General features: G+C 46.6%; 2 protein-coding genes across 2 annotated transcripts; both read right to left on the reverse strand.

The window, feature by feature from the left end:
* Positions 1-1312: 1312 nt before the first annotated feature.
* Positions 1313-6404, reverse strand: LOC149307715 (large ribosomal subunit protein bL20m-like). Its single transcript, XM_089536923.1, has 4 exons — positions 6252-6404; positions 4239-4349; positions 3000-3077; positions 1313-1682 (listed from the first exon to the last, which is right to left on the reverse strand). Exons 1-4 carry the CDS (start codon positions 6336-6338, stop codon positions 1509-1511), a joined length of 450 nt encoding a protein of 149 aa, XP_089393049.1. The 5' UTR covers positions 6339-6404; the 3' UTR covers positions 1313-1508.
* Positions 6405-7373: 969 nt separating this feature from the next.
* LOC149307716 (uncharacterized) lies at positions 7374-11725 on the reverse strand. Its single transcript, XM_089534308.1, has 4 exons — positions 11274-11725; positions 10440-10677; positions 8794-9343; positions 7374-8469 (listed from the first exon to the last, which is right to left on the reverse strand). The coding sequence occupies exons 1-4, from the start codon at positions 11278-11280 to the stop codon at positions 7978-7980; spliced, it is 1287 nt and encodes a 428-aa protein (XP_089390434.1). The 5' UTR covers positions 11281-11725; the 3' UTR covers positions 7374-7977.
* Positions 11726-12177: the final 452 nt, after the last annotated feature.

Genomic DNA, 12177 nt, shown 5'->3' on the forward strand with positions numbered 1-12177 from the left:
CTGTTTTATAAAGGTGCCTGGAGGACTTTAGCTACCCTCACGCTCCATGTAGTGCCCCTGGCCCACTGAACTCTTTCCTCTGGATTTGGACTACATCCAGGAGCACTTGGGCTGAACATGGCTTTGTGGTTGTTTAAAGCTAAAACCAAAAGCAAACGATTCTCATCCATATAGCCAGCATGGCTCACTGCTTTGAGCACTAGGACTCCAGACCAGGGTTTGAATCCCAGTGTAACCCACTGGCTGGCCTTCGGAGAGTCACATTCTCAAACAGCGATGGCAAATCCCTCCTGAGCCCCTGAGGCAGGGCTGCCCTTGTCAGAAACTTCTGGAAGGCACGCAAACAATGCTCATCGTACTGGGTCAGTTCATAACAAAAATGGTGGCATGCTCACTTCATAAACCATGCACAATAAACACTTCGCATGGCTCCTCTTCATCCTGGAGAGAAGTGACCAGTGGGGTCCCACAGGGCTCTGTCCTGGGCCCAGTGCTATTCAACATCTTTATCAATGACTTGGAGGACAGAATTGGGGGCATACTTATCAAATTTGCAGATGGCACCAAAGTAGTAGTAGTACTTAATACTCTAGAGGACAGGATCCACATTCAAAATGACCTGAATAGATTAGAAAGCTGGGCCAAAGCTAACAAAATGAATTTCGACAGAGAGATGTACGCACATGTATAGCAGACTCCGTGTGAAAGGGATCTAGGAGTCCAACTAGATCACATGTTGAACATGAGTCAACATTCAAACATATAGCCATGTTAGATCCTGTAGCACTGGTGTGCTTTTGTTTATAAGCAATATGTACTCAATGTGCTTGTTTTTAAATTAATGCTTTAACTGGGTCAATGCTTTTAAAACTTTTGTACAACATATTGCTTTATTGGTTTTATTTAACTTATATTGTAAGCCACTTTGGGTCCCACACTGGAAGAAAAGTGGGATACAACTCATATAACTAGCTCAACAACACTCAAAAATGTTCCTTTATCATCATCACTGGCTCATTTCAAGACAGGACACAGGCAAAGGCCTCTTTAAGCACTCCTCTCATGTAAAGAGAGAGCTCTGGCAGAGCCTTCCTCTTCTTCTCTGCCTCAGTGCACTATTCTCATGAGAAAACAAGGCAGAATATATAGAACTGAGGTATCATAAAAACAAACCTTGTCAAAGCCATCACTGCTGGAGCCAAAACATGTTTAAAAACTCTTTGTATTAGGGTACATACAAGAGTTTCCATGGATGGGGCCAGTGTGATTCATGTACAAAAACTGGTTGCCAAATAAGAGTCAGACCCAAAAATCTTATGCAAGGTTATAATCCACCCATCTTCAGAGACCAGGAAAAGAAACAAGATCTTCCCACCACTTCAACAAGTCACAGAGCAAAACGTTGCTGATTCTGAAATGATGAAGAGCATCTTGGTTCACAAATAGAGGCAAACATTTAAAATGGTCCTTTTTTAATTATAGCATAGCTCAGAGAGCATGCAGCATCTTCAAGCGCATTTCAAGAGGCGTGAAAATAGCCCATTAGGTTCCTTTCCATCTCCTTGGGCAGCAAGAAGGCCTTCTTCTCCTCTCCTTTTGGCCAACGCGGCTAAGGACTTGAAAGTCTTTGGCTCGTAGATTGCCAGGTCGGCCAGTACTTTCCTGTTCAGTTCCACCTGACACTGAAATGTAAAGGAGAGAAAGACAAAAGTTATTGGTTGCCAAGGATATCAATAGCAGCACTTGCTGCCAAATGGTCTCAAATATTAAGCAACAAAATGTGCTCCTATTAGTCAACAAAGACAGCTTCTATGCTTTCCTTTGCAAACCAGAGAACTGGAAGAAACCACAAGGGTAATCTAGTCCAGCCCTCTGGAAGGCAGGAAGACACAACTAAAACAGTCCTGAAAGATGCCCATCCAACCTGTTTAAAGACCTCCACAGGAAGAGTCCACCATTGGAGGCACTCTATTCCACTGTTGAACATCTCTTACAGTCAGAAAGTTCTTCCTAGCATTTAAGTGGAATCTCTTTTCTTGTAATTCGAACCCACTAGTTCATGTTCTAGTCATTAGAGCAGCGGAAAACAAGCTCATTCCATTATCTACACCAGGATTTCTCGGGCTATTTGATGGGAACTGGCATCCCACCACCCCCCCAAGGACTGGCACTGACCGAGGGACCATCACTTTGAGTAGCACTGATCTACATGGCATGTCCATTTAGAAAGCAACTTAAGTAACAGATTAATCAATTTGATTAAACAAATCAATATTAACATTTCCATTTCTAATAGGTAACATGAAATAATTAATTTTCAAACTTAATATTCCATTTGGCCAGATGTTGGGAAGAAGCCACGTTGGTGAGCAAGCCCAGCCCAAAGCATTTCACAAATGAATGAATGAATTTCATTGCATGAGGTTTCACAACAAAAAGCATCTCCCCACACCCTAATTTAGGTAAAGGTAGACCCTTGACATGAATGTCTAGTCGTAACTGACTGTAGAGGGTGATGCTCATCTCCATTACTAAGCCAAAGAGCCAGTGTTGTCCGAAGACGACTCCAGTGGTCATGTGCCCAGCATGACTGCACTGAACGCTGTTACCAACCCACCAAAGTGGTACTCATTTATCTACTTGCATTTGCATGCTTTCGAACTGATAGCTGGCAGAACTTGGGACTAGTGACAGGAGCTCAACCCATCATGCAGCACTCGAGCTGCTCCTCCGATCATCAGAATTGGCACCTTAACCCTGAAGCCACTGCATCCCTTAATACCCCAAACTACCCAAATTATTTTGGCACATTAGGCAGAAAACCCCTGAAGCCCCTTTACCTGGCAGTAAACAGACAACAAATCATATTACTATCTACTGTCCTTTTGTGACCACCCCAATACGCTTCCTGAGGCATTAAGTACATAATAGTAGGGCCAGGCTTATCGGTGAAGCAAAACTCCAAAACGGAATAGTCTTGAAGAAGAAAAGCAGTATACCTTGTAAAGTCCACTCATGAAAACATGGTACTTCACATCATGTTCAAGAGATGCAGCTTCAATCCTGGTCTGCCAGAGCTGGAAACAAAAATGAAGAATGCACAAGTGTTTATTCAGGCTGCAATGTTGACATGATCTGTCTGATACAACAGTGGAGAACTTCTGGGCCTCCTCCATGTTGTTGGTCTCCGACTCCCATCAGCCTTAGCCAACAAGGCCAACTGTCAGGGATGATAGGAACTGGAGTCCAACAACATCTGGAGGACAAATCCATGATGGACATTTTTAAAGACTGCACCAAAAAAAATTAAACAAGGAGTACACCTAAAACAATAACATTTTAGTACAAGTGCACTAAATTTCAGTATACTATTTTTAAATGTAAATGATTACAAAACCTGTAAACAGGAGATGTAATAGAATGATCCAGATCTAATTCCTCCCCACTCCTGCTCTACACACTGCCAATGGTTCTCCCCCAGATGTTGCTCTCAGAGGTACCAAGAGATGCTGGGAGTTGAACCTGGGACCTTGCGCATGCCAAGCACACACTCTGCCACCAAACTATGACCCCTCACACATACACACCCTCTTTCCTGTTATGCACTTTGTCTTCCCTCTTCACTTTGCCACTAAACTGAGGGTTCCCCAATTAGAGAAGAGAAAAGGTACCTGAACACACGGATGAAATACCTTCATCTGGAGTGAAATCTATTGGAGTGAATGGGAGGAGCATAACCCAAACTACAGGATGTGGGGGTCTTATCTAGTGGGAAACTGAACTCACTCCCTAAAGGAGATCACTAATGGTCCTATTTTATCTACAAATTTAGTATGATTAGTTGGCTTTGAATGTTGATCTTTCCATTAGTTCCCAGGAAAGCTCCCAAACCCAGGTGTATATTACACTGATGTTAGGAACAGGGACCCAAAGAGTTGCCTAATGCCAGGATAGACTATTTGTCCATCTAGCCCAGGATTATCTACTTTGATTGGCAGCTGATTAGCTGATTGGAAAACCAGCTACAAATGGAACCGGAAAGGACTTTCCATTGTGTCAGTGTGCTAGTGTGGCCTGCTGAGAATGTGCAGGGTGAACAAAGATTGCTGCCCTCTCCACCATTGCTCACCCCTGCTCTACTGGGTCAGCTTAGCACCCAATGCATCAAGGGAAGATCCACAAGGTGCCACATTAAACCACACAACCGTCACAAACAAGGCAACATCTCTCCTCTTTACCGTTCGCATGTCTCTCTTTTTTTGACTTCTCGCATTGGTTGCAAACACGAATGCCCTCCGGACGGCACGGACCGCCAAGCTGTAGCAACGGTTTTTCCGTCCGCGGAAATGCTGGAAGGGAAAAGAGAGGGAGGACAACCATGAAAACGAATCTTGTTTCCATTAATAATAGGTGGGCGAGTGCTCTCTTAATACATAAGGGGGTTTCTCTCCCATGCATACTGTCACACAGAACCTTGCACAGCCTATGACAGATGTTTCAGGAAGGTTGTAAATATTAATCCACACTTTGCGCTTGTGGCTTTGATATCTGAAGGGACTCATGAAGGCTGAGATCTGCTGGAGGGCCTTCATTTCTATCTCTTTGGTTGGAGCAAGGGAATGAGAGGATGTCTTCTTAGCTGTGGCACCAGCCTCATGCTCTCATAGCCTGTGAGTGCAGCTAACAGCCGTCCCTTCGGAAGCCTGAGATGTCAACCTATGGCAGTGGTTCCCAACCTTTCTAATGCCGCAACCCTTTAATACAGCTCCTCATGTTGTGGCGACCCCCAACTATACAATTATTTTCATTGCTACATGCAAATATGTGTTTTCCGATGGTCTTAGGTGACCCCTGTGAAAGGGTCATTCGACCCCCAAAGGGGTCCCGACCCACAGGTTGGGAACCACTGACCTATGGCAACCCTCTGGATGAGACAGCTCTAAGACCCCTGTTTTTCCCTGCTCTCCTCAGTTCCTGTAAATACAGACCCATGACCTATAGAGTCCATCTCACATAGGGCCTCCCTCTCTTCCTCCTTCGCTCCACCTTTCCCAGCGTTATTGTCTTTCCCAAGGAGCCCTTCTTTCTCATGAAGTGTCCGAAGTACGGTAGCCTCAGTTTGGTCATCTTGGCTTCTTCCAGGGAGGTTTCTGGCTGCTTGATCTGCTCTAGGACCCATTGGTTTGTCTTTTCAGCTGCCCAAGGGCTCCTTGGTGCTCTTCCGTGGTGCGGCAGCTAAAAAGGCCAATAGGCTGCACCGATAAAAGTATAGTGTCTAGATCAAGGGAGGTCATAGGGCCACTCTATTCTGCTTTGGTCAGGCCCCACCTGGAATATTGCATCCAGTTCTGGGAACAATTCAAAAAGGACATTGAGAAACTGAAGTGTGTCCAAAGGAGGGTGACTAACATGTTGAAGGGTCTAGAAACCATGCCCTATGAGGAGAGACTTAGGGATCTGGGGATATTTAGCCTGGAGAAAAGATGGTTAAGAGGGGATATGAGAGCCCTGTTTAAATACTTGGAGGGATGTCATATTGAGGAGGGAGCAAGCTTGTTTTCTGCTGCTCCAGAGACTAGGAAACAGAGAAATGGGTGCAAGCTCCAGGAAAAGAGATTCTACTTAAACATTAGGAGGAGCTTCCTGACAGAAAGGGCTGTTTGACAGTGAAACACATTCCATTGGAGATTGTAGTGGAGCCTCCTTCCCTGGAGGTCTTTAAACAGAGGCTGTCAATGGGGATGCTTTGATGGAGAGTTCCTGCATGGCAGAATAAAGGGGTTGGACTGGATCAGGGCCCTTGGATCCTATGAGTGTAAGGGGACCCAGGTGAGGAACTTCCTGAGAGTAAGGGCTGTTCGACAGTGGAACACACTCCTTCCTCGGAGTGTAATGGAGTCTCCTTCCCTGGAGGTCTTTAAGCAGAGGCTGGATGGCCATCTGTCAATGGGGATGCTTCGATGGAGAGTTCCTGCATGGCAGAATAAAGGGGTTGGACTGGATCAGGGCCCTTCTTGGAGTCCCTTCAGTCCTTGGCTCCTGCGCGGAGCCTGTGGCTATGTGCCTTCCTCTTCGGACTCAGGGCCAGGGGCGCTGAGAGGGGCCTTCCCTTGAGGCCGAGGGAGTGTGGCTCCGTGCCCAAGGTCCCCAGGGGCTTCCGTGGCCGAGGGGAGGCTCCGGAGGGACTCCCGACCGACCCCTCCTCCGCGGCCCGGGGAAAGGAAGCCGGGCTGCCTGGGGCCGGGCCTCACCCGCGCGTGACGGAGCAGCTCCTGCTTCCGCCAAAAGCGGTCCTTCAGCCGGGAACGCAGCCAGAGAGAGGCGCTTAAGAACACCATCCCGCTTCCAGGAGGAGGAAAGGAGCAGCCGGGCGGCGAGGTTCCACTTCCGGTGCCGTTCGGGGAATCTCTTCCGGTGCAGAGGCCCTGAGCTGGGACCATAGAGTTCTTGGAGAGAGCGCAAGAAGGGCCCCGGCCAAGTCCCGCCCCCTTCTGCCGCCATGCGCAGCGGTCTTCAAACTGTGCGCTTTAAGGGCTTTTGGACTTCAGCTCCCAGCATCCCACACTGTTGGCCAACATGGCTGAGGCTTCTGGGAGATGAAGTCCAAAATCTCTTAAAGGGCACAGTTTGAGGCCCATTGCTCTCCCCAAGAAGGGCCCCGGTCTACCGCCCAAGAGCCCTCTCCATCATCCCTCTTAAGGGGAGAAAGGGGTTTTGGGGGGTTATATTTTAAGGCCTTGCTTGGCCCAAGGCATGAGGAAGGTTCATGCATCCTTCCCCCAAGGCTTTGTGCCAAAACACTAACCCTGTGAGGGAGGCTAGCAAGCTGGCAGCAGGCCTAAGGCCACTCACTGGTTTCCATGGCTCTGTGGTGATATTGTTACTAATATCATCATCAGGGACATCATCCTAAGCTTTCCCCCGATCCAGGACTCAAGATGCCTTACAAAAAGGAATAATAATAATAATAATAATAATAGAGTATTATCTCTAGGAATCTCTAGGTCTTTCAGTGCAACTTTTAGTTGAAGTTGACCATAGAGTTGCGCTGGAGGACCTAGATATTCCTAGAGAGAACATATTAATCAAAGCCGCAAATATCAAAGCCGCAAATATGGAGGGATGACTGTATTAAAAAGAACAAGTGACAAGCACAGATTATAACATTAGGTTTGAATTAGGTCTTCCCAGTTTTCACAGGGCTGGGCCAGTTTCATAGAGAAAGCCTATAGCTCCCATAGTCGTTTCTCAACCTCTGTCCTGAGTAGGGCTTTCTAGGATTTGTAGCCTCCCCCCCCCCCCCAAAAAAAAACCCCTTTCCTAAATGCTGGCACTTGTGCTGCACATGTGTGTTGGCATTCTGTATAGGAAGGCGAGTCCCTGGCAGCATTGGCTTGTTTTCTGCTTCACAACTACTGATTTGTAGAACAGAAGCAGGAGGGGGCTTCTTTAACACACAACATTAACCAAGTTGCCACAAAACCATGGTGGATGCCAGTCTTCCTTAACAGTTAAATGTTGAAGGCTATGGCGGGTATGTCTCCAGGTCTGGAGATCCGCAGATGTGCGTGCAACAGTTCCATGAGATTTCTGCCAATGCCTTGAGACCTGACCTCCAATTATAATAATAATATAATAATATTTATTTACTTATACCCCGCTCTTCAGCCAAAAGACTATCAGAGCTGCTTACAAATTGTTAATTGGACATTTCCCTGCCCTTAGGCTTACAATGTAAAGAGACAAGACCCAAAAGGAGAAGGGAATGGCAATGGGGAAGGGGGAAAGTCCAGCAGGTCTTCACTCCCTCTTATGCCTGGACCAGGGCAGATGGACTGGAGGGAGGGCCCTTCTTATTATCTACAATGCCCATCAGGCCTAGCCAACATTGCCACAGGTGAAGGATGATGAGAGCTGTAGTCCTCAAATAGTTAGAGGCATGCAATTCCCCATTTCAGTTTTAAAAGAGGGGACATTTTAGACATTATTCGACTGGCAGTGGTGAGGAGATGAGGATGTGCTCTCACTGGGGGACGGAGGTGTCCCAGCCATGGCTTGCCTGGGAATGACTCCTAAACCTGAAGCTTCTGACACCAGACCTTCCGCTGTCTCCTGCCACTGAGTCTTCAGTGTAAAGTCTGCACCTTTTGCCAACAAAAGTCCCACTAAAGGCAAGCATCGTTTTTCCGAGGCCAGGTGCAAAGGGGTCTTGCAGAGCCATCCAACTGCATTGACATGGGCTCCATAGTCCAGGAGGCAGCTGGCGATGTCAACGTGGCCACAGCTGGCAGCTCTGTGGAGTGGAGTGAGATGAAGACTGTCCTTTGCATTAATGTTCACAGCACTTTCTCCCACCAAGAGTTGGACGGTAAGCAGGTGTCCAGCGGTTGCGGCTTTGTGGAGTGGGGTGCGCCCATAATGATCAGTCAGGTTCGCATCTGCTTGAGCACTGAGAAGCTGCTCCACAATCTAGAGAGGGAGAAAAGAGGAGTAGCATCATGTCCTCCCAATGTCTCCAATCTGGAGAAAATGGGAGGAGGAAAGGTAAACTGGGACATTTTAAAAGCAGTTGAATTAAGTAGGGAGAAAAAGGATTAATCAGGACTGTCCCTGTCAAACTGGGACAGTTGGAGGGTATGTAACAGTAATGAATTACCTTTCCTAAAAGAATCAATTAATAACAGGAATTAATTTATTTTTAAAGATTAATTTAATTTTGCTACTTCCCAGAATTAAATGCGAGTTCAACAACGCCCGCTCCTTCCACTAGTAGTTATTTCTTAGAAGGCCAACCTCATGATTGCCAGTGTTAGAAGCAATGGAAAGCGGTGTCCTTCCCAGGCCGTCCTGGACATTCACACTGGCCCCATTCTCCAGCAAGAGATGTAGCGCTTCAGTTCTTCCAACTTCAGCTGCTATATGCAGTGGTGTGATGCCCCCTTGGCTTCTTAGACCTGGACTGCTGTGCTGGGAAATGAGAAGGTCCATAATATGCAACTGGTTGTTGGCTGTTGCCCAGTGCAAGGCAGCCCATTGGTTATGGTCCACAAAGGCTGGATCTGCGCCATGCTGTAACAGTAGCTGCGTCATCAGGATGTGCCCATTGGCTGCTGCACAGTGAAGTGGAGTCAAGCCTCCGTGGCTCGATGCTGTTCCTATGGCACCTCGACTCAGGAGGAACTCTGCCACTTGAGTGTGCCCACTCCAGGCGGCATGGTGCAGGGGTGTGTGGCCAGCACTGTCACCTGCGTTAATCATGGCTCCACGCTGGACAAGAAACTTCACCAACGTGGTGTAGCCATTCAGCGACGCAGCATGTAAAGGCGTCCACCCATTCTCATCTCTAGAAGAGGAAAACAAAGTGCAAAAATCCGAAACAAAGATATTTAAAACATCTTTAAATATCTGAAGCAAAGTCATGTAGAAGATAGCGCAAGTTTGTTTTCTGCTGTGCCAGAGGTTAGAACACAAAACAATGGATGCAAATTATAAGACTCCGAGGAATCTACCTCCTTGGAGGTCTTTAAACAGAGGCTGGATGGCCATCTGTCGGGGATGCTTTGATTGAGATTTCCTGCATGGCAGAATGGGGTTGGACTGGATGGCCCTTGAGGTCTCTTCCAACTCTACGATTCTATGATTCTCAGATTCTAAGACACATCCTGACAGTAAAAGCTGTTTGGCTAGACTGCCTTAAAAGATAGTACCCTCTCTTTCTTTGGAGATCTTTAAATAGAGGTAGGATGGGACAGAGGAAGTGTTTAATTGCATTTTGCCGAACGACAGGTGGTTGGACAAGATGGCCCTTGCACCCCTTTCAAATCTAAGGGCCCATACAGACAGGCCAAAATAAAGCTGCTTCAGGTCACTTTGGAGGTACGCTGTTTAAATGACGCATGCGTCTTAAGAGGTCAGAAGCTGTGCCAAAGCTGTGCTCCATTCCTTAGGAGTGGAGTGTGGCTTCGGCATGGCTTCTGGCCTCTTCGGATGCATGCATCATTTAAACAACTTTACCTCCAAAGTGACCTCTAGGATATTATGTCTAAACTATTTTAGTGCTTTGACTATAACTCCTGAATAATAATAATAATAATAATAATAATAATAATAATAGGTTCAGTGGAAATGGGTGAAAATGAGTTTCTGAAACTTTGCATGAGACTAGATGTGACCTCTGATTAATAAGAGGAAGACATATACAAGGGAGGGAAGTGACAAGGGAAACCCATCATATTTCAGGAAAGGATGTACCAGTAATGTGTGAATCAAGAAAGAATTGGAAACTCTCAATATTTCTAGAGACATTTTCTCCTCCTCAGAGCAACCCAAATTTCTTTTATCCTGGAATTAGAACTTTTTGGTTTCTTTCCTAGGTACAAGGTTGGCTAAACGTGGCAGCCGAAAGAAGACTCACCCGCCATCCGTGTGCCCCTCCTCACCTGCTCTCTGTGGCTGCCCCTTGCTTCAAGAGCCGCTTTATCAGGTATGTGTCCCCATCTCTGGCTGCCCGGTGGAGCTCCTTCCAGCTCAGTTGCACAGCAGCTGGATAGACATTATTTTCAGAGGGCTTGGCCATTAATTCACAACCCTCCCCAGTCATATTTCCACCTGTAGTAGCTTCCTCACTTAGCACCATCCACCTCCTCTCCAACTCAGCCTTTTCACATCTTCTTGTGCCTTTTTAAGGAATTATAGTTATAAAGGAATTATGAGAAACAAGTCATTGAGTTGCATGGGGCAGAGCAGCAAAAAATACCCACCCACTTACTCCTACTCAGTCATTCAATCCCACATGCAGAGTAACTACAGTGCTGCATAAATCTACAGCACTATATAAATTATTATTATTATTATTATTATTATTATTATTATTATTATTTCAGCACCTGAGGTGGAAAATTCCACAAGTATCTTCCTTCCCTACTTGCTCTGCAGTAAAAAAAAGTAATATAGATGCGGTACATACCACTAACAAGTGATGTACCGGCGCTGATTCCAGGGTTAGGGGCTGCGCGGCAATCGCACGGTCCCTAACCCTAAAACATGTGGGTGGTGTAACAATGGCAGTGTCTTGTGTACATGGGCGCCACCATTGTTACGTAAGTGCTGCGTGGCATCTGCACGTTGCCGCGTGGCACTTACATAATGAGTGCGCCAGTGGCACACTTGTTACACCACTCCTGCAGCTTAAAAAGAACCCGCTTTTCCCGCTTCTAGAACATGGCCACATAGCCTGAAAACCCCACAAAAAACTAGGGTCATATTTCACTTACCCGTCATTTTTCTTCCACTGTGGATTGGAGCTCTCTTTATTTATGGCAAGGCTGCCCCTGGACAAAAATGCAGCTTGTTATTCCTCCCGAATGTTGGCTTGCTCTGGAATGTGTGTTTGTTCTGGAGTTTGGGCCCAACGCTGTTGTTCCTTCTGCCCTTCTAATCTTCTGGTTTACCTTTTGTTAACCCTTCCTTCATAGCCACACAGCAGGGTTGTCCTTGGAAGAACACCTCTCCAAAGTAAATTTGTTTGCACACAAGAAAGCGGCAGGTGACCATGATAATGACAGTCGCGGAAAGTTATGAATCCGCTGCGGTCGTCAGAAGACGCCTCTCTCCCCCAAAGAATTCCTAAAGCAGCAGGGGAAAAGAAATCAGTGAGCAGATCATATATTTGGGACAATTATTTGTCCCATTGATACTGGCCAGCTCAGACATGGAGCCAGTGAGCTCCTTCTGAGGCATTGCTTCCCTGTGATCTGTGCATATTTGAGTGCGCTAAGAGCTATTTACTTAATGACTAAATGGACTCAGAGAGGAGGGAGGGCTGCCTGGCTACTAATACTTAATAGGATATGGCCTGTTGATTCTCTCTGCTGTCCTTCCTTACACATACACATACAGAGAGAGAGAGAAACACACAGATGGAAGTTGTTGAGTTGATATTCCATTACCATAGAACAGATTTCCCTTATTTAGTGCCAGACTACAATTCACATCATTTCCAGCCAGATGGGGGTGGTAGTTCAATTAGGGCTCGTTCCCATTGCAGTTTGCTCCGAAGCAGGATTGCTCCGTTTCTGTCCCTCTGCTCCCAGAAGTCTCATTTCTCTCCATTCCCAGGATGCCCCAAAAGTAATGCTCAACCCCATGATTGCACCCGGGATGCCCCTGCATTAACCT

Source organism: Sceloporus occidentalis, unplaced genomic scaffold (assembly GCF_023333645.1).
Source record: "Sceloporus occidentalis isolate IW3139 unplaced genomic scaffold, rSceOcc1.0.p SCAF_8, whole genome shotgun sequence".
Classification (NCBI taxonomy): domain Eukaryota; kingdom Metazoa; phylum Chordata; class Lepidosauria; order Squamata; family Phrynosomatidae; genus Sceloporus; species Sceloporus occidentalis.